At 42.7% G+C, this 22446-nt stretch overlaps 1 protein-coding gene across 2 annotated transcripts in view; it reads left to right on the top strand.

The window, feature by feature from the left end:
- STK32B (serine/threonine kinase 32B) overlaps positions 1-22446 on the top strand; it is a 258548-nt gene that overhangs the window by 180815 nt on the left and 55287 nt on the right. For both annotated transcript variants that reach the window (XM_068277282.1, XM_068277271.1), the window contains exon 7: positions 19681-19784. In XM_068277282.1, coding sequence (XP_068133383.1) covers positions 19681-19784 — 104 coding nt within the window. The remainder of the gene's footprint in view (positions 1-19680; positions 19785-22446) is intronic.

The following is a 22446-nucleotide window of genomic DNA, read 5'->3' as shown; positions in this document are numbered from 1 at the left end:
GATCGCTCCGCCCATGCCCTTACAAGGACCGCCGCCTCTGTGGGTGAGCTGGTCCTTGCAGGGTACACTTCCCGGCTGCCGCTGTGCGTTAGGCGGTCGGGAAGTGGTTAAAGTGGTAGCAAACAGGGTGAGAATCGTTTATTTTCAGTTTTGAGCTGTAATGCTTTCTAGCAGTTTTAGCATGGTCCTACATTAAGCATAGCTATTGCCTGAGAGAAGAAGTTGTTCTTGTGCCTGAAAGTTTTTGTTGAGACTGACCAGTATCTTACACCTGAAGGCATAAGTTGGAAGATGAAGTGAGCAGGATGAGAGGGGTCAGAGGCAGTCTTGGTCACTCTCTTTCTGCACCTGCATAAGATTTCTGCACTAGCGTAAAGATCCTGCAGGGAAGGTAAGCTACAGCCAGTTATCCTTTCTGCTGATTGGATGATGCGCTGCAGTCTCTCCTTTCTTCGTACGGAGCATGAGTCGGACCAGACAGTCATAGATTATGTCATGATGGATTCCATGATCGCATTATAGAACTGCACCATTACTTTCTGTGGTAAACTTTTTAGTTGCTGTGGGTGATACATCCTCTGTTGCGCTTTCTTGATGATGGTGACAGTGATCAATACTGTATAAGACTATGATATTTTCTGTAGAAGGCAAATATTTTGCCCCATAGAGATCAAATATATGGCACCATTCTGTTCATCGATTCCCAGAGTCGGTAATGGGTATTCCAGCACCCAAGGCTGAGACACCAAAGTGCGCCCCTCCATCCCTCCCACCCCAGCTGTCACACATGGATTGCTATTACACGAAGAGGCGCCCCAGGGCCCCCTAACACCCCAACACCTTAATCTCTATGTATCTGGCTTGCAGTCACTGACATTTATCCCCTGTTCTTATTTCTCTCTGCTTCAAACACAATAGGGGGAATGATAGCTGAGTGAGTTGTGCGCCCCCTCCTACACTGCACCCTGAGGCTGGAGCCTCTCTTGCCCTGCCGATTCCCTGCTTGCAACCACAACTCATTGCCTGAAACACATAGCATCGGAGGTTATTCGTTTGCACTAATAGACAGCTGCATGTTGTAAATCTCTATTATGATTATAGCAGAGTACGGAATACATGAATCCATAATGCCACTCTGGCTGTGTATATGCAAAATTGACTCTAATAGAGATTTATTCCGTCTGCTATACTGTTAACTTATATAAACGATCATTCTCATTCGGACACGCAGGCCGCTTCATAATGACTAATTCTACAGGGTCTTCAAGCAGATAATTTACTCTGTTCGGCACCTTCCAATTATTAATAGAACCAGCGGACACCGGTAGTTTTTGAGGAATTTCTTTCAATGACAGGAAGTAGTGTGTTTGTGAGCCAGCGAAACCTATAATAGACTTTTTATCAAAAATAATGACTTGACGGTGCCAACTAGTTATGTATAGCGCTGTTCCCATAAACCATATTTCAAGGAAAATAATCAATCAAAATATATTACAGAGAGTAGGCTCAATTCATAAGAGCTTTGCAGCACTTTACACCACAATAGCCCTGATGTGTTCAATTATTTTTAAGATCGGGAAGCTGGAGTAGAAATATCATCTAGATGCGTACGTACGAAAAGGGCGTCGGGAAAAAAGGGCGCGTGGTATAAACGATAAATGGAAATATCGTTTATAGAAATATTTTGTAGAATTTCGTTTATAAATAGTGTTTTAATAATTTATAAATCACTAAATAATGTGTATGAGATCGGCAATTCTTAAAACGTTAATCTTCCCTGTTTGTAAAGTGAAACTTATATTTACGTTTATTAAAAACCCTCCCTGTACCTATCCCTAACCCCTAGACCCCCTGTTGGTGCCTAAACCTAAGACCCCCCTGTTGGTGCCTAAACCTAAAACCCCCCAGTTGGTGCCTAAACCTAAGACCCCCCAGTTGGTGCCTAAACCTAAGACCCCCCTGTTGGTGCCTAAACCTAAGACCCCCCAGTTGGTGCCTAAACCTAAGACCCCCCAGTTGGTGCCTAAACCTAAGACCCCCCAGTTGGTGCCTAAACCTAAGACCCCCCTGTTGGTGCCTAAACCTAAGACCCCCCTGTTGGTGCCTAAACCTAAGACCCCCCAGTTGGTGCCTAAACCTAAGACCCCCCTGTTGGTGCCTAAACCTAAAACCCCCTATGGATAATAATGTTTTACAGACATTAATAAATAAAAAATGTAAAGAAAAAAATGTAAATTATTTTTTTGGGTGGATAATAATGTTTTAGAAATGTTTTAGAAATAGTGATTTAGTATCTTCATAAACGTTATTCGTCACGGGCTCATTTTGTAAACTTAAATCATCACAAACATAGTTATAAATCCTTAAAAATCTCCGGGCGCCGTTATAAATCCTTAAAAATCTCTGGCGCCTTTTTTTCCCTGTTCAGCGCCCATTAAACGATATTTATAATGGAAGTGAATGCGGCGCCCTTTTTGTCCACTTGTCTCATGCGCCCAAATCTACTGCTTCCCATCTAGATACCCTACTGGGGCTCTCAATGGATATGCTTTTGATTTGTATGTTTTTAACATGACGCTATGGTCCAAATGAGTTGCACTGTTTGATTTATATTTTGTCGTGAAAGGCAGCTTCTTTGAAGTTCTGACTTTGGTACAGCTGAGAGCTCCTTGATTGCGCCTGACTGTGCCAAAATAATAGCCTGGCTGCTTTCACACTGACATGTTGCAATGTGTTTTGTTGGATAATATAATCACAAAGTCAGTTGACCCTTTACACACTCACATGCAAATGTTTATACAAATGCTTTCAGCCAAATTTATCTTCCAGGAACAAGTGCTATCCCTACAGCTAAGTTAAAAGCACAGTCACCTACACCGCGCAGAGGTACCCCAGTGTTATTTTGGGCACCACTATTTAATGAATTGATATAGGTAGCTATTTTGGACAAAGGGTGTTTTTGAATCAGATACCTGCACCCAGCTGGTGTGCATGGGTTGAACACCAGTGTTGGTTTATTTTATAGCCAAACAGTGCTGCTAACTAATTGATGTACCGTGGCACGCCCTACTGGGAACCTGATCTTTTTGGTAAGGAACAGTATCAGGCAGCAGCATTAGAGGTGATGGCATGCAGGACACCTATCTGGCCCTAGGCATCTGCCAAAGTTGTCTTCTGGATAATCTGCCTAAATCATAGACAATACAAATAGGGTCTGATGGATCACTCATGATATTCATTTATAGTTAATTAGGCTCGACATATAGCAGGCAAAGACTGTATCCAACAGCCAAGCAACTACCATTTCCAGAGGAACAGCCAGCAATGGCAGCCTCCACATATATCACAGTACTGGTAAGCTTTACAATTTCCAAACTGGACCAATGGAAATAATAATTCAGTGACGTGTGTCACAAATCATTTGCTTCCTAAAAGCTCTGACGTTCATTGATCTCACTGTAACTGTGAGGTGAAATATTTCCCCAGACTGAGAATGTGACTTTAAGGCCACAGGCCTCAAACACATTTCCATCCTCTTTTATGAGGGAGGTAGATAACAATTCTGAATGATGACACACACACACAGATACGTAAGCCTCGGTCACATGTACGCAGGCAGCCTAGGTAGCAAAGGAAATTAGGAAAGGAGGCACACCTCATAGATATCTGTTAATAACTTTGTAAACAGAAAACCTGGAGAATGACAGCTGTGAGAGCTGCTGTGCAACACTTCCTCAGAAATTGTGTTTACACATACATCATACCTCCCACTTTATGAGTTAAGAAAGAGGGGCACTTTAAATCACACCTCTAGCCACACCTAGCCACACCCCTAGTCAGGCATATCACAAAGAATACATCAGCAAAATTTTTTGTTGTATCATTCAAACCACCTAGGTCCTTTCTATTATCATTAAAGGATAACCGGGGTGACATGTGACATGATGAGATAGACATGTGTTTGTACAGTGCCTAGCACACAAATAACTATGCTGTGTTCCTTTTTTTCTTTCTCTGCCTGAAATAGTTAAATATCAGGTATGTAAGTGGCTGACTCAGTCCTGACTCAGACAGAAGGTGACTACAGTCTGCCACTCACTGATAAGAAATTCCAACTATAAAACACTTTCTTAGCAGAAAATGGCTTCTGAGAGCAGGAAAGAGATAAAAAAGGTCAATTGTTCATACATGTTAGCTCTGGCATACTTCAATGAATGTGTCATTGAGCAAAAACAGTTAAATCTTAAAAAGCAGATTTAAACAAAATAAAACTGTGGAATATCTTAAAAAGTCATTTTTAGTGGAAGGAAGATAGATACAATCATTTATTTCATTCATTTATTTTCGCCTCGGGTGTCCTTTAAGGTGGCCACTAACGATACAGTTTGCTGAATGATTGTTTATGAACGATTATTCATATGAAGGATCAGTAATGATTGTTTGGGACCACTAATGGGCAAAAATCTCCTAACCAATCTGATGAAATTGAGGGGATAGATCCGAAAATGGGATCAATTTCATTAATGTGATAGGATTGGTCAGGAGATTTTGTCTGTTAGTGGTCCGAATCGATCATTTCCGACTGTATTTAAACAATTGTTCCGCAAATTGTATGGTTAGTGGGCCACCTTTAGTTTTATTTCATAATAACATTTGGAAGTAAGAAATATATTCATTTAAAGGACAAGAATAAAGATTTAGCGTCAAGTTAACACATTTTTCAGGAGACAAATCCATATATTTACATAGATCTGTACATCAGAAAGAGGGACAAATTAGGGGAAAAAAGAGGGACAGAGGGATTAGGTTCCCAAAGAGGGACTGTTCCTTCGAAAAAGGGACAGACAGTTGGGAGCTATGCTGATTGGCAAAGACACCAAAAACCAAAGAATGAGGGATGTCTTCTTAAACAAACTTCAGCTTTATTGAAAAAAATGCTTTACTGCCACATAAAACCCCCTTATCCCCCCCTTAAAAATAAACAGTTGGCTAACACAAGCTTATCAATTAGCAGCTAAATGAGGTAAAAATCTTGAGAGTTAACCCTTCCAGTACCTCGAAAAACAGTGAGATTGTTTTAGCTGTTAAAGCGGACTCGAGCTCAGAACTTCCTCTCTGCTCTAAAGGATAAGCAACTGCATAATTACCTGTTTCTTTTCTAAAATAAAAACATTTCTTTGTTACAGCTGATACAAATCCTGCAATAAATCAGCAGTGTGTCTACTTCCTACTTTCATGGAAGCAGACATAGGGTTCACGTCCTGTGTTTACAAATTAGCTGCTCTGCCTTGGCAGAGGAGATTCCTGAGCTGATGCAGCTGAGAGATCAAATTACAGTGATGATTAGTCACAGATGAGGGGGAATTAGACAGGTTTAAAGAGACTCTGTAACAAATTTTTCAGCCTTAGTTCTTCTATCCTATGAGTTCCTATGCCTGTTCTAATGTGCTGGGGCTTACTGCAGCTCTTCCTAATTACACTGTCTCTGTAATAAATCAATGTATCTTTCCTCTGTCCTGTTTGTCGGGCTAAAGCTTGATTGTGTGGAATGTGCAGGGCTGCTTGTGATTGGTAGAAGCGATACACACCCTCTGCAGGCCCCCTGCATACTATGAATGACTCACACACTATGCTTAGCTGAGCCTATTAGAAGCTGGTTAGTTTGTTTGTAAACACTGCCTAAAACTGTTAATTACAAGCCAGGATTGCAGCAGAGAGTGGCAGAAACAGCACAGAGGGGCCCAGGAGAAAATAATGAATAGAATGGTATGCTTTTTATTGTAAGAATATTAGAGTACAGATTCTCTTTAACTCTCTAAATACATACAGGGTGAATTTCTCTATGTTTTACTTCTGTCCTGTGCAAGAGTTCAGGTCCTTTAATTTGATGCTGTGTTTAATGCTTTAGACCAAAGATGAAATTTGAGCATAATAGCACTTTAAATTAGTTTTCTTGCTTGAATTAATTTTACTATTCTAAAAATAGTCCCTGTGTTTGTGAGGTTTGGGGGGAATTGAAAAGAGATTTTTCACAGTGAGTAGGATCTTGTGTTTGTTGTTTAGAAAGGTCAAGGTCTGTTATTTGTGCTGGGGGATTTCTTTTTCTAGGACAGCGCTATTGATTGAAATGGTAAAACCACAATCGCGGCCTTAAAATTCAGATAGCGCAGTAAGAGGCAGAGAATGAATCATTCCATTTGCAAGCTGAGGATGCCTGTTTGTTCCTTGGGAGAAGAATGTCCTTGATTGTTGCTGGTACTTGGTGAGACTTCAGGAGACAGGAGGAAAATGAAAACAGGAATCATCTAAACTTGCTTAATGATGAAGAATTGACCTTTACCGTTGCTGTTTCATGTCCGTCTGCAGCATATGCTCATCAGATTTAACAAAGAGATGATTAATGATACCGACAATTACGCTCTTCGGCAGTGGAGGTTAATTGGTAGCATGATTTCATTAAAAAGGGAAAAAAAATACAGATATTAGGGCATGGAGCTTAATATGTAGATAAGGTTTACAAAATACACGCGAATACAAATGCATAAAATTAAAGCAGAAAGCTGTGAACAGGCCCTTCAATAACCACTTGTGGACATGTGGAGTTGAAATCTACGCCTTGTTTGGGAACTGTTATCCCTGTCAGGGCGTAGATTTCAACTTTCCCTGCCGCGTACTACCGCCGATGGCTCACACTAATCACAGGGTCAGGAACCAATTAAATCAGTTCCTGAGTCTGACCGGCTCACAAAGCTCTGCCATCATAATGACAGCAAAGCGAATTCGTTTCAGCAAAGGAAGAGTGACAAAGTCAACAGTAGCGGTGAATCCGTGCTACGTGATGTGGTTGGGACCCGTTTTTCATACCTGCGGTCTCTGGTCCGTGACAGGACACGGTTCCCAAAGCTGCGGGCAGTGGAGGATGGCGGTGTGGGAGCGATTGGATCGGATGGGCCTGGAGGAAGCTCCAGGTATGTATAAAATCTTTAAGTTAAGAGCACTGAGTCCCTTTAAGGGGCCAGAGACCACTGGTACCAAAGTGGTTAATTGTTGTTAAAATCTCTTTGGAGGAATCAGGGTAGAAGACTATTAGCAACCTTCTGCACCACTACTATTCCTGTAGGCTGCAACCTCAGAGCGATCTGTGGCAGAACTACTGCATTTTGAACAGCTCAATGATACAATCCAAGAAGCACAGACCTATCAGAATTCTAGCGGTTCTATTTATGCAGGAAAAGCTGTCATATGTGTATGTTTTAAGTTTTAATGTTCTATGCAAAATTTCATTGTAAACTGTAAAGTTAGGGTACTTTTTTAAAATATTGCTCTGAGACATATCAGCATATTCCAGGCAGTGAAACTCATAATTGGATTATTCTAGTTACAAGAAGTAAAAACATTTTTTGTTTATGATACAAAGCATCTTTCAAATGTCAAGGTTACAGATACGCGTACTGTGGGGAAAACTGGGAACAATATCTTATTTTGAAATTAGTGACGACAGCAAACATCATGTTATGGTTATGGTAGTTCATTGTGACTTTTATAAAATGTCAGATAGATAAAGCATTTTAATCATAAGCTTAATACGTAATATTACACTGCCATCTGGCGTTTTTTTGTAATCTTTTATAAGTTTAAAAAATTAATGATTTCTTCATAAAAAAATTATAGAATGAAATTATTTAGATAGCTGATCAGTATACACAATATTTGATTATTCTTTAAAGGGGAACTGAAGAGAGAGGTATATGGAGGCTGTCATGTTTATTTCCTTTTAATCAATACCAGTTGCCTGGCAGCCCTGCTGGTCTATTTCTCTGCAGTAGTATCTGATTAAAACCAGAAACAAGCATGCAGCTAGTCTTGTCAGATCAGACTTATAAGTCTGAACCACTGAAACACCTGATCTGCTGCATGCTTGTTCAGGGGCTATGGCTAATAGTATTAGAAGCAGTGGATCAGCAGGGCTGCCAGGCAACTGGAATTGTCTAAAAGGAAATAAACATGACAGCCTCCATATACCTCTCTCTTCAGTTCCCCTTTAAGGATAGTATAGTGTTTAAATAAGTTTTAATTTACTGTAAGTCTGAATACTGTTGGTTACAGGCCTATGTATTTTGGTAGGTCAAGATGGCCAACAGCATTTCAGAAAGAAATGGGTATACCTCAGGCCAATTAAGACACAGATGTCATAATAAGCAAACACAGCATGGAACATAGATATGGGAGATGTTTTTAATTCTGGAGACCCAGTGTCTCATGACATTTCTCTTATCGGGAGGTCATGATGTAGTCAAGATGTCTACATGCGTGTGTCCCCAATTAATTACGATATCACCCTCATTAATTAAATGTCAAACACTCCAAATGACGTAGATTCTCACAGTTAAGATAATTAAGGAATTCAAAACAAAAAAAGTGTTATGGGTATTTTAAATGTCAAAGATAGCGAGCTACGCATGGAAGCTTTAGCCATTCAGAACCTGGGAATTAGGGACATTCAAGATTAGGCAGCCATATTGCTTCCTATCCCTATAAAAGTAGGAGCTGAAAGCTCATAGTTTGCAGAAGCCCAACAATCTCCTGAGAAGACACACGAGGCAGAAGCTACCTTCCCACACGTGATTCTAGATGCTGAAGAGATGACAGAGAAGGGGTAATATGCTTATTATTCTGGTGATTTACTTTGTTAATTTTTTCAGCATTAAGTTTTGTTAAGATGTTAGCAAGAAGTTTTTTTAGAAGCTATTTTTTATGCTATTTCTTTAAGAAGATTTTTTACAAGTTTTACACAGCTACTAGATACACAGCTACTGCTACAGATGAGACTACTTTTGATCTTATTCTACATAACACAACTGTTATATTCTTTTTTGAATGTACTTAGAAGATTGATGAACGCTTGGCTATAAAGCCTTGATAAGATGGAATACTGTTAGAAGGAAACACTACTTGGAACTGTTCATATTTTGTATATATGCTGTATGATAAGCAAATACATTTTTTTATATAAAATCATATACTGAGTGCTCTGATTTATTTCAAGGTATACCATCAATCTATAATTACTGTTATAGAGGGTTCAAAACACGTTATGCTGGATTTATATGATAGCAACTCTTTAAGGGCTGGTCCTTTACTGAGTTAGCAATTATGAAAAAGGCAAGAACCGCTCAGGTTTTTGTCAGACCCATCCACAGAGACTGAAACTGACTGAGTTAACTCATCTGCTCTTTGTCATAAGGACCCGGTTTACTAAGCTTTTGTATCTTACTATAAAGCAAAGCAGAGGAACAATATTAAATAGGATTCCTTACTTAGTGTAATGTTATGTACGCACAGGCCTTTAAAGAGTAAGGCCTTGTTTCCACTGTTGCGACGCGATTTCGGCCGCATTCCGACGCTTGTAAAAACGCATGCGGATGCGTTTCCACATGCGTTTTTACCCGCGATTTCGCCTGCGATTTCGCATGGCAGGGTGCCATGCGAAATTAACCATGACACTGCCAGGGCTAAATAAAATAGAAAAAGGTGCGAAATCGCACGCGAAATCGCGGGTAAAAACGCATGTAACAAACGCATGCGTTTTTACTATTAAATACATTAGCGGCGATTCGCACGGATTCCCGACGCAGGCGAAATCGTTGGCTCTTTTGTGCGTTTTTTTCACGCTGAAAAAAACGCACCTCAACAACGCTACAGTGGAAACAGGCCCATCCACTTGTATTACATGTGCGGATCTGCATGCGTTGGACGCATGCAGATTCGCGATAGTGGAAACGAGCCCTAACTGTCAGGCTGCAGAAGCTAATTTAAACCTCTATTCTCCTGTGTTAAACAGTTTAGAAGGAAGCCCAAAAGCCATTAGTGAAGATAAAAATCTCAGTTACCTTTGATGTGTGCTTATCAGTAAGGCTGTTACAGACCCATAAGGACGCAAGCCGCATACTAAACTGCAAAGCATTCTGGGGCCCTCCCCTCGGCTGCTAATGAGACGTTACAGCAGCTTGTAATCAGTCCAGCGCGTAGCACTGATAAATCTCGGGGCAGAGTACACTGCAGGAGTCAGCTATTGTTCCTAGCCACATGGCTCATTAATATTCACTGCACACTGTGTTATTCAAGTACGAGCTTATCTGTGATCAGGAAGCAGGCAGGACATGACGACACATTTGACAGGAAAAACATGGAGCCTGCCATGAGCTGTCAGGAGCATCTATCTCTGCATATACTATATACAAATTCTGTGAAATCCAAACGTGGACAGTGAAATGCATATGTAATGTAAGTACAGCCAATCTTTAGCTACTGATATATGTGTTTATTTTCTCTGAAACCTTATACCTAACAGCTCCTCTTTAAAGTTAGAAATTTGTTTTTTGTTTATTCCAGATGTGTCCTCAGGATTTCTTGATGTGTCACAATGAGTAGTTACTCATGTGATGCAGGGCCAGAGCGCCATAAAGGCAAAGAGGGCAATTGCCTCAGGGCCTCTGAGCACTGCTAGGCATCCCCCTGACTTCCTCCCCAAGGGTCCATGGAAAGTTTTGTCAGCATAGAAACTCACCTGCCTCAGCACACTGCTCCGTCGAGCTCCCCATCTTCATCCCCACTAGTCATATTATTTTGTTTGTATGTACAGATATTGTTTCTATGTGGAAAAGGGTGTTTCAGCTGAGGGAGTGGTTAGTGTTAGGCACCACCAGGGGGTGGTTAGGATTAGGCACCACCAGGGGGGTGGTTAGGGTTAGGCGCCAGCAGGGGGGTGGTTAGGGTTAGGCGCCACCAGGGGAGTGGTTAGTTTTAGGCACAACCAGGGAAGATTTCTGTGTGAGGGTAGGGTTGGGTTAAGCTGTATTGTTGAATTATATAACAATTTTTAACGTTAATATCTTTTTGTCATTATTTCCTGTCTGTTTTTACAACTGTATTTATCGTTAACCAAGTCTGACAATGGTGTTTATCGTTATCAGTTTTCGTTATCCACCGGCGCCATTTAATTATCCAGCTGGGCCCTTTTTTTACAGCGCCGTTTTTTTAATGCACGCCATTATGCAGTTACACGAACCAGGTCACTGAAAAGAGGCACCGATGTGGGGATGAAGACAAGAGAATATGAACTGGAGTAGCGTGAATTGCTAGTCTGATAGAAACAATGCAGGGGACCGAAGTAAAGTTCATGGGGACATCTGAGGGGACAGCGGCTGGCTCGAGGTTTCTGGTGTGTGAATATACTATGGGGGCGGGAGGAAGGGGACAGAGAGGGCCCCCCCAGTTTACTTTTGCCCCAGGGACTCTGTGACTTGTGCCAGCCCTGATGTGATGTAAATGTTTATATCACAGGACTGACATGTCAGTGGTGAACCATCCAACCCACTAAACTAGTGATCTGATTCACCATAACTTCTTATAATATGCAGTTCAAGGCACCAATACAGAGTGTTGTGTTACCTACTGCAGTACGTGAGCGGAAGCACATCTCATGTAGATTTTTCTTTGTTTTCTTATGATGGATTTAGCATCAAAGATGAGCTGGATATTGCAAGATGTCTTTTTTAATGAAACTCTCCTTTCATTTAAAACAAAATAGAAAAGAAATGTTGTCAATTTCACACTGCGTTTGCTTCAATCAAAACATGACTATAGTGATCTGAGACTATATAGGAATACGAAACAGGCGTCTGTAGCAGGACTGGAAAGCTGGGCCTTTTGTGATGGATTTGAAGACCAGTTTTCTTTAGAAGCTGCATGTAGGAAATTAAAATTGAAGAGTGTTACAATGTTTATAGTATAAAAAGGTCTAGTGCAGTGGTCCTCAAACTAAGGCCTGCGGGCCGAATGTGGCCCCCTGAGGCTTTTTTACCGGCCCCCACCACTCAAAATGTGTAACTTATAGATGCGGTCAGCTACATCTTAAATGTTGGTGTTCCGCATACAGAATAGCAGTGCTGGCACCACACATCCACATGGAAGCCAGAAAGCAGTAATTTGCTGGTTTCCAATCAAATTCCACATCAGGTGACACTGCTGTCCAATTGGACTGCATGTTGTCACCTGGGTATGCTTCACTGTCTTTCCCACAAACACTTCTACATCATTTTATGTATACTCCGGCCCCCCAGCAGTCTGAAGTATGTTGACCTGCCCTCGACCCAAAACGTTTGGGGACCCCTGGTCTACTGAATAATGGTTAATACATAACAGTCCCCCGAGCTGAAGATGGACAAGGGCCTAATCTACTAAGACAAAGGATTGCACGTTGTGATCTGTCATATCGATGAGTGCGATCACAGAATGTGATTGAATCTTTCCTTAACCACTTTACGACCGCGTCACGCCAATGGGCGTGACCGCGGCGGCAGCCCCAGGACCGCCTAACGCCAATTGGCGTCAAGTCCTGGGGCTGCAGTTTCCCAGGGAATGGCCGCACGCATGCGTGATCGTTCCCTACCCGTTCACGAAACGGAGTTCCGTGAATAGCCTGCTAGCCACCGATCGCGGCTAGCAGGCTGCTTGTAAACGAAAGGGGAAAGAAATCCCCTTTGTTTACATGCGTACAGCGCTGCTGGGGGCCGCAGCGCTGTACGAGATCGGCAACTCCCGGTCTCTGATTGGTCGGGGAGCGCCGTCCTCTCATAGGCTGATGTCTGTGAGAGGCGGAACAGGACGGATCGCCGAAACAGTGAGACAGCTTGAGATAAGTTTTTAATGCAGAAAAATTCAAAGGGTCATTATTTCTGCATTTGTTTTATAGCTTAAAGGGACTCAAATCTGTAAAATTAAAAAGATTTATACATACCTGGGGCTTCCTCCAGCCCAATCCGCTTTGATCGCTCCCATGCCGCCGTCCTCTGCTGCCTGCAGCTTCGGGAACCGGGTCCCCGCACTTCCGTCAGTCGCGGCCAGCTACGCAGGAGAAGTGCGCTCTTTGCGTATCTTTCCAGCAGCTGCTGGCGAGATATGTAGAGGGCGCACTTCTCTTACGCCACACTGGCTTCAAATGACGAAAGTGAGGGCATCTAATTCCCGAAGCTGAGGGCAGTGGAGGACGGCTGCGTGAGAGCGATCGGAGCTGATGGGGCTGGAGGAAGCCCCAGGTATGTATACATCTTTTTAATTTACAGCTCTGGTACACTTCAAAAGAAAGAGTGTGGTTTTTAAACTGCAACTGTGACAGTCTGATGCAATGTTTTAAAAAAAAAAAAAAGCTATATAATTGAAAATAAAAATATCAGACTCTTTTCCTTGCTACTAATGTTCTATTTATTATCCATGCTACACATACAATTCATTGTATAATACTTTTTTTGAGGTTTTTCTGCTTCAGGTTTGATTTAAGGCCTGCACATTTGCTAGATTAAAATCAGCTTATTAAAGCACATGGTTTTCTGTACTGCCTCGTGTGCTCCCAGACTGATATTCTATGGCTAAAAAGCAGCATTAACTCAGATTAGCTTAATATAACTGCTCCCATCAACTGGTGTGACCAACCAGAGCTGTAAAGGTGCCCATACATCAGACGATGTATGAGCAGATCGACCAAGAGGCAGATCTCTCTCTGATCGAATCTGATCAAAGAGAGACGTGTAGCCTGCCCATCCACCACAGACCGATTGGCGATCGATTTCAAATTGATCGGAAATCTGCCTTGGGACGCCACATCTACCGCCTCAATAGATGTATGGCCACCTTCAGTATAATAAAAAGCTTGTTTTGCTGCAGTACAACAACATAAAGATCAGAACGATAGGGCCTGGTTATCATTTTTCAAGTCCGGGGACTTTGCTCTTGTAACTTCAGTGATTTGTTCACTGCAACAGTAAAGCAATAGTAATGATTATATCAAAGAAAAAAGTGATACTTTATAAAGAACAACCAGCCAGGGGAACTGCAACAAACATATCCACCTACACCAAGGAAATCAAATCTATGCTGATGCCATTTATTCCTTTTGATCACCCACTACAGTCAGGTATTTCAGCTTTGAAGTAAAATTCCTGCAGTCCTCGAAAAAATTATTTAAAAAAAGGCTGTTTTCATTCATTATACATATTTGCTTTTATGTTACGGGGAACACTGATTCCAGTTCAAATGCCTGTCTGTACAAATACAAATAAGAGGTACATTTGTCCCAGAGCAAAATGCACTGTAATTGCTTTTTTTCCTATGTATCTGCCACTTGAAGTGTAGTATTAGTCGGACAATTCTGAACCTTTCTCCAAAATGTTTTGGACCAGATGCTTTTCTATATTTTCAAAAGCACTCCTCAGATGTCAGTGGCACAGCCCAACTGCCGGAATAGTATGTAGGCGGGTAGGCAAGCTGGCCAGTATTTTTGCATAGGTCCTTTCCTGCTTTTGAAACGAATAAAGGAAAGTTTGAGAATCCCCCTTTAACAGTTCTACTAAGCCAAAACCTGCCAGTAAAATGTTTAGAGACGTCAGATAAATAATACCTATGGTAAGTGACAGCGACATAGGAAAAAGGTAACTTAATGTATAGTGCATTTTACTCTGCGACAAATGTACTGTAACCTTATATGTATGCCGACATATGTACTGTATTTTACGTTTTAGAATTTTCGTAATAGTGGTTCTACAGAGCTAAATTTCAGTAATGACAAGGAACACATTACAGATCTCCTATCTTTTTGTACTAAAACTGAACATCTGTTTCAAAAGAAAACAAAAATCTCACTTTTCGGCAACTCTGCCCTCCAGAGGTAGAAGGCAGAACTGCAGTACTAACCAGGTGAATGTTGATACAGACTACAGTTTCGGATTGATTGATCCTGATCAGTGCATAACGGATTAATGTGGCTCTATGGAGTAGGACTTGAAACACCCAGAGGTGCAGAGTACCTAGCAAGTTAATGGTGAACCAGAACTCATTGGACTGGGAGAAATCTCATAGCTAACTCCAACCTGAATTATTGCAAATGCTTTCTGTTTTAAGAAAGCAATTTTTTGTTTTCCATGCATTTTAGTAAGAGAGCTTTTTGGTCCTTTGTAGTCCCCTTACACACTCCAATGAGTTCTGGTTTACCGTGAGCTTGCTGGGTAGTCAGGAACAGTAGTTACAGATAGCCCTGCGGGGAGAAAGATAGAAGAAAACATGACATTTAGGCTATGTTCACACTATAAATCGCCAGGGCTTTTGCAAGCGCTGATCAAGTTTTGTGATTTTTTTTAAAACTCCTTTCCCTGCGCTGTATAAAGTGCTTTTTTAAGCGCTTTTGCAGAGGGATTTTTATTTTTCACTTCCTGACGTCAGTCAGAAAGTGAACTCTTTCACCCTGAAATGAATAAATACAATGGGCTCGATTCACAAAGCGGTGCTAACCCAGTTAGAGACTTTGGGCGTGATAACCATTGCGCCACACTGGTGAAAAGCCAGTTTAGGCGTGATAAGTTTAGGTGTGATAAGTTTAGGCATGATAAGTTTAGGCATGCTAAGTTTAGATACGTTTAGATTGCGCGCAAAGTCCTGCACGCAAAGCAGCGCCATTAAACTCTATGCGAAGTGCACCAGACTTTGCTAGCGCAAAACTTTTGATCAGCTGTGCACTGCGGTGCTAACCCAGTTGGTGCTTAAACTTATCACGCCTAAACTTATCACACCTAAACTTATCACACCTAAACTTATCATGCCTAAACTGAGTTTAGGCATGATCAGGGGCGTAGCAATAGGGGTTGCAGAGGTAGCGACTGCATCGGGGCCCTTGGGTCATAAGGGCCCCCGAGGGGCCCTCCCTCAAGCACATTATTAGTTCTCTATTGGCCCTGTGTTGGTAATAATCACTTCTATAGATACTTTAAATAGTAGTAATCATTAACAAACTGTTTCCCATCCTCTTCTTGCACCTCTGATACTGTGGAAATCCTTGGCAGGTTTTGGTGCGCAGTATCAATTGCTATGTATAGAGTGCTTAGGGGGCCCCATTGTAAAACTTGCACCGGGGCCCACAGCTCCTCATCTACGCCACTGGGCATGATAAGGGGCTTTTCACCAGCGTGCTAACTGTTAGCACCGCTTTGTGAATCAGGCTCAATGTATTTATTCATAGAAGCGCTCGGGAAATCACTATACAAAGCGCTTTTTCAAGCGCGTTGCGATTTCCCTATACCTTCCATTATAGGCAAATCGCCCCAAAAATGTTACTAATGGGAAAGCACCTAATCAGATACTTAAAAATGACATTTAGAGACACGTCTTTAATACCAACTCTATCAAGAAATGTATCCTCTTCATGTTACATAATAGTGATAATAGGGATATTACAAAGGCATAGTATTTGCCATAGCATCCCTTGAAGCTTAAAGAGGACCTTTAACCCAGGATAGAACTTCATCCCAACCAGTAGCCGATACCCCCTTTTCCCATGAGAAATCCTTACCTTTTCTCAGATAGATCATCAGAGGGGACTGTATAGCTGATATTGTGGGGAAACCCCTCCCACAGTGTGATGTCGGGGCCATGGCCTTGAAGGCTACCTGTCTTTGAACCTTGCAGCCTATCACATTGTTAGTGGGTGTGTTTATAGATAATGACAGCTGGTGCTGTCTTTTTTTTCCTTGTCTGCAGGCAGTAAAGATGATGACCTTTACTGTAGGTTCTCGGTGGATGAAACATGTCAATGGCGAATCTTAATCTTCTTTTGCTCTATCTTCTGTTTTTTTACTTTAACTTTGCAATGTATTGATTTACTCCTCTCCCCCCTCCACCGCTACTAACTTTTGATAAAGTTTCTCTTTAAAGTGATCCTTAAGTCAAATAAAAAAAAATGACTTTTACTCACCTGGGGCTTCCAATAGCCCCCTGCAGCAGTCCGGTGCCCTCGCTGTGTCCCGACAGGCTGGGAACGCGAGTGATTCTTCGTGTTCCCAGCCACAATTGTGCCCTCTATGCTGTTATATGCTTCATGCTATATGCTATAGCAGCATAGAGGGTGCAATTGTGGCTGGGAACGCGAAGAATCACTCGCGTTCCCAGCCTGTCGGCTCCTGACGGTGAAACCGGAAGTGGCTGCCGGCGGGGACACGAGGATCGGAGGGACACGGTGAGGGCACCGGACAGCCGCAGGGGGCTATTGGAAGCCCCAGGTGAGTAAAAGTCATTTTTTTTATTTGACTTAAGGATCACTTTAAGGGATCATCACAACAGTCTATGCCATGTCCCTTTTCCAGAGCCAGGAACAGTGTTGTATGGGCATAGGTCATGACACCACTATTGCCACTGTATCAAAAACATATTTCAACAGTGCTTTCCTCAGTGGAGCTGGCATTAATTTTTGCATGGGTATAGGGAGCTGATTTTTTTTTCCTTTTTGGTTACCTCAGGGTTAATTATTTCAGAATATTTTCCCAGCTGTCAGGAGTCGGGCACAGTAAGTGGCAGGTATTTCCTTACACCTGTGCCTGCTGTCACATTACATGATAGTTATCAGGCAGGGCTGAGCAGCAGCCACAGTGATTGCATGTCATGATGGGGAATGTACACTGTAATGCTGCACAATCCCGGAGCTTGTCTGAGAAACAGAAAGCAAAGTATGGGGCATAACTGCGGCTCTGAGAAATGTGTTCTGTATTGCTGTCATCAGACTGCAGAGACCAGAGGGAGAAAACATCCATTATCATTACCACGCCACTTACCTGCTGGATGCATAAGAGATCATTATAGAGCCTCATTTATCTCCACACAAAGCTTTTACAGGAATCTTCTGTGAGTTCCGCCCTGGAATGTCCAAGCATGCAATTTACAAGAGAAACTTAAAGAGGAACTCCAGCCTAAACAAACATACTGTCATTAAGTTACATTAGTTATGTTAATTAAAATAGTTAGGTAATATAATCTCTTACCCACACTCTTTTAAAAGAACAGGCAAATGTTTGATTTCATGATGGCAGCCATATTTTTAGTTGAAAAGAGGTGACTGTCCTGTGTCCTGAGCACCTCTCCCAGTTGCTAGGCAACGTGAATAACAACATAGGAAATCCCATCATGCTCTGCACAGCATCAGGGAAAAAAAGCCCGGGCTTTTTTTCTTTGATGGGTGGAGCTTAGCTAAAAATGCAGCTAAAAATTATGCTTTGGTAAGAAAAACAAAGTTCTGATGCGGTGAAACTGTTAAAGAAACACCAAGCCTTTTCAGTGCTGCTGAGTAGATTTTTAGTCTGGATGTTCACTTTAAGGTAAATGCATAATCCTCGGGTAAAATAAACCTCTTGTCTGGCTCTATTACCTTTAGCCTGGCTGCATTCTCACTACAGTAATTCAGGCATCGTGTTCTTCAGTGTGGCTCATATATAAGGGCAATGGTGTAACTACAATTCATGGGGCCCACCAGAAAAGCTTTGATGGGCACCCCAATCTTCACTCTAGGGATGGTGGGAAAAGCCCCTTTCTGATTCCACGGGAATTCCGATTTCCACCAATGCCGATTTTCCATTTTTCAGATTTTCTGATTTCTGAGTGTTTTATTTGTATTTTTTTGCATCAGAGAATGCACAGAATGAAAAAAAAAATCAGAAATCGGAAAAACTGAAAATCAGTCTTGTGATTGGTCTAAAATGACCACGGTAATCTGATTTTTGTGGAAAAATTCTGCCTTCTCGGATTGGTCCAATGCTTCTGAGTTCTATGACTGGGCTAAATATACCAAGCTGCGGTAAATTGGGTTTCTAATTTTAATGTTTCAGATTTCTGAGGAATCCGAATGAGCATCCTTAGTTCACACTCCTTCCCTTGCCTCCCCATGGTGACCCTCACAGCCTGGGGGCTCATCATGTAAGGGTCATAAAACAGGAAGCAGCTGCAGCTCGGGTGGAGAGAGTGAGGACAACTGCCAGGAATGTAGTGTAGAAATGGAAGGGGGTTCAGGATGAAGACACCAGGGCCGGATTTATACACTTTATCGCCCAAGGCCACTGTCACCAGCCGCCTCCTTTCGGTATAGGTAGCCAGATGACCCCTCCCCTTCCCTCCAGTATAGGTAGCCAGATGACTCCTCCCCTCTAGTATAGGTAGCCTGATGAACCCCCCAGTATAGGTAGCCAGATGACCGCTCCCCCCTTTCCCTCCAGCATAGGTAGTCAGATGATTCATTTCGGGCCTGAGCCCACTAACGCAGCTGTGTCTGCTTCAGTCCACTTTCAGCATCTGTAACATTGATGTGTTGATGAATAGCGGACACAACTGTGCACAACTGTGTTAGTGGGCTCAGGTCCTTAATCTCTCCTTTTCCCACCCCCCTTCAGTATAGATAGCGAACTCACCTTCACACCGCAGCAGCCATCAGTGTCACTCATTTCCCACTCATCTCCAGTGCAGAAGCTTCCTCTTCCTTTCCATCTCAAATGCTGCCCAAGTCCATAGCCGCCGACCACAATTCAAATGAGTACAGAGAGCAAGATGGCTGCTGCACAGGCGGCTAACAGCAGAGTACTGTGGTCAGGCGCTCGCCTGATCTCCCTGCATTGCAGCATTTGCAAGCTTGCAAATGCTGCACCACTTTAGCCTGCTGCTTTGGTCCTCTTGCTTGATATATGATATGCTATATTTGTAATGAAGGTACCTTATGATTCCAGTTTTCTGTACTTGCTTTATGTATTGATTTATAAAGTTAATATAAAAGTAAGATTTAAAAAAAACTTTTTTTTCTGCTTTTTTTTTGTACTGAAGCTCCAGAAGTGTTCCAGTCGTTTATGGAGGTGGGGCCTGGGTACTCCTATCCCGTAGATTGGTGGTCATTAGGAATCACAGCCTTTGAGCTCCTGAGAGGTTGGGTAAGTTTACTTTAAGCAAGTTACAATTTTAGAAAGAACGTTCATTGTTGGTTTCTTGATCTGAGCCTTGAATTAGATTAGTATTTCTAAATGAAACTTTAAAACAAATTTAAAACTTGGCTATCAACTGAAAAATGTTTCAGTTTTTCTTAAAGGATACCCGAAGTGACATGTGACATGATGAGATAGACATGGGTATGTACAGTGCCTAGCACACAAATAACTAGGCTTTGTTCCTTTTTTTTTTTCTCTGCCTGAAAGAGTTAAATATCAGGTATGTAAGTGGCTGACTTAGTCCTGACTCAGACAGGAAGTGACTACAGCGTGACCTTCACTGATAAGAAATTCCAACTATAAAACACTTTCCTAGCAGAAAATTGCTTCTGAGAGCAGGAAAGAGATAGAAAAGAGTCAACAGTTGAGCAAAAACAATAAAACAGTTAAAACTTAACAAGTAGATTTAAACATAAAATAAAACTGTGTACAATCATTTATTTCAATAGTTTATTTTCGCCTCGGGTGTCCTTTAACCTTCGTGTGAAGGATCGCGGAATGGCCGCCGCATGCTCGGACGGCGTGGCGGCTAGTTCCGCGTCCAGCCCGGCGGTTTACGTGCGGCGACATTTCTGATGTGATACAGCCTTCCTGTGCACATAGGCTGAGGAATACACGCGCGCGCGGAGAGACAGAAGCTTTATGGGAAACAGAGAGGGATCAGCTGACTCCCTTGGTCAGCTGATCCCAGGATGTATGCGGATTGGCTGGAGGGGCTGGGGCGGCGCTGATCAGCGCTACACTATATAACCACTCGCCTCTCAGTCTCATGTTGTCTGCCGTTGCAAATGCTTTATGTGTTAGCACACAGACCTCAGTCAGATCCTACAGTGTGTTAGAACCAGGAGGACCTGGGAATTCACACTGAGCTAGATTACTCTTGCATACTGTGTCAATGCTATGTTATGCTATAGACTAGTTCCAGGGTGTTGTGACTACGGACCTCACACCCAAGCCTAGGAAACTGTGTCAATGCTATGTTATGCTATAGACTAGTTCCAGGGTGTTGTGACTACGGACCTCACACCCAAGCCTAGGAAACTGTGTCAATGCTATGTTATGCTATAGACTAGTTCCAGGGTGTTGTGACTACGGACCTCACACCCAAGCCTAGGAAACTGTGTCAATGCTATGTTATGTTATAGACTAGTTCCAGGGTGTTGTGACTACGGACCTCACACCCAAGCCTAGGATACTGTGTCAATGCTATGTTATGCTACAGGCTAATTCCAGGGTGTGGTGACTACGGGCTGCACACCCAAGACTAGCATTGTGTACTTGTATTTCATTAGCCCGGTTCCAGGGTGTAGAGAGCTAGGGTCTCACACCCAGTTAGGGCAAGACTGTTCTCCTTAGCAGCAGGGCATCCTGCAACCTAGCCTAGGTCCCTCTCCTAGGGAGCTTTGGCTACAGGGATTCACCCACAGTCTAGGGTGAATTCCCTTCATTACTACCTCCAGCCCCTCTGGTGGTTCTTACTCAAAGTGGTACTGTTACATCATACTCTCATATCTCAGGTGTCCAGAGTTTAGACATACCTGGATTATTGGTGATGCTGCAGATCATCCATAATCTGGTGTATATCTGTATTACTGGTGATTCTGCAGATCGCCAATAATCGGATTCTCTCTGCGTGTTGACACCAATCGTTACACTTCGTACACAATATGAGGCATGTCACCCATCGGGCTGCACCATCAGCCTGCAGGCTATTGACATGTTCTTTTCCTATGTAGAGGGGTAGAGCTGTATGGGCGTGATGACATGCAATGGATGGGGTAAGAGGAGACAACAATGCTCTTGGCTGCTCCCCTAGGAAGATCGCTTGTCTGAGAAGGGGTCTAGGGCTGCTGTACACACGCTGGCTTCTCAGCAGAGTTGGTCGTTATCAACTGCTAAGGATGAGTTTCATTTAGCTTGGGTACTGGCTTCTAATCTGTGTGATAGTTACCTCTCCAGATTTTAGAGAATTACACTTGGCTTTCTGAATGTACAACTGCAAATTTAAAATAACACAAATGAAAATGGTGAGGACAAAAATGATGAGTGTCTTAACCTATTATTTTCTTTGAAGGCTTCATTCAATCTCTGTACATTGAAAATTACTGAGGAGGAAGGGGGAAGCCTCTATGCAGTGTTCCCCAGCCCTGGCCCACCAACAGTGCGTGTTTTGTAGAAATCCACAGGGGTAGTTCATCAGCTCTGCAGAGACACTAATTACCTCACCTTGCATGTTTGTGGTTTTCTGCAAAACATCTACTGTTGGTGGGCCTTGACGATAGGGTTGGGGACATTGGCGTTGCTAGCCCCAAAGATCAGTGGCATGTGCCCCGGATCTATTCTGGGGTGCCCTGAATGTTCCCCAGGCAGAGTCAACTGTGTATGTTGCCTCAATGGCGGGCATGGTGGGAACTGTGGTGCATCAATCGGGGAAATGCTGGGAGCTGTGGTGTGTTGCTGGGCACTGTGATGCCTTTATGGGGGCATACAGGGAGCTGTAATTCTTCTATGGGGGCATGCTGGGAGTTGCAGTGCCTCAATGGGAGGCCCGTGGGAGCATGATGGGAGAGGGTTGACTAGAAGGTCAGTGAATGCTATGGGGGGACTG

Source organism: Hyperolius riggenbachi, chromosome 1 (assembly GCF_040937935.1).
Source record: "Hyperolius riggenbachi isolate aHypRig1 chromosome 1, aHypRig1.pri, whole genome shotgun sequence".
Taxonomy (NCBI): domain Eukaryota; kingdom Metazoa; phylum Chordata; class Amphibia; order Anura; family Hyperoliidae; genus Hyperolius; species Hyperolius riggenbachi.
Note: the sequence above shows the minus strand (reverse complement) of the source record. Positions and strands in the feature narration are given on the sequence as shown.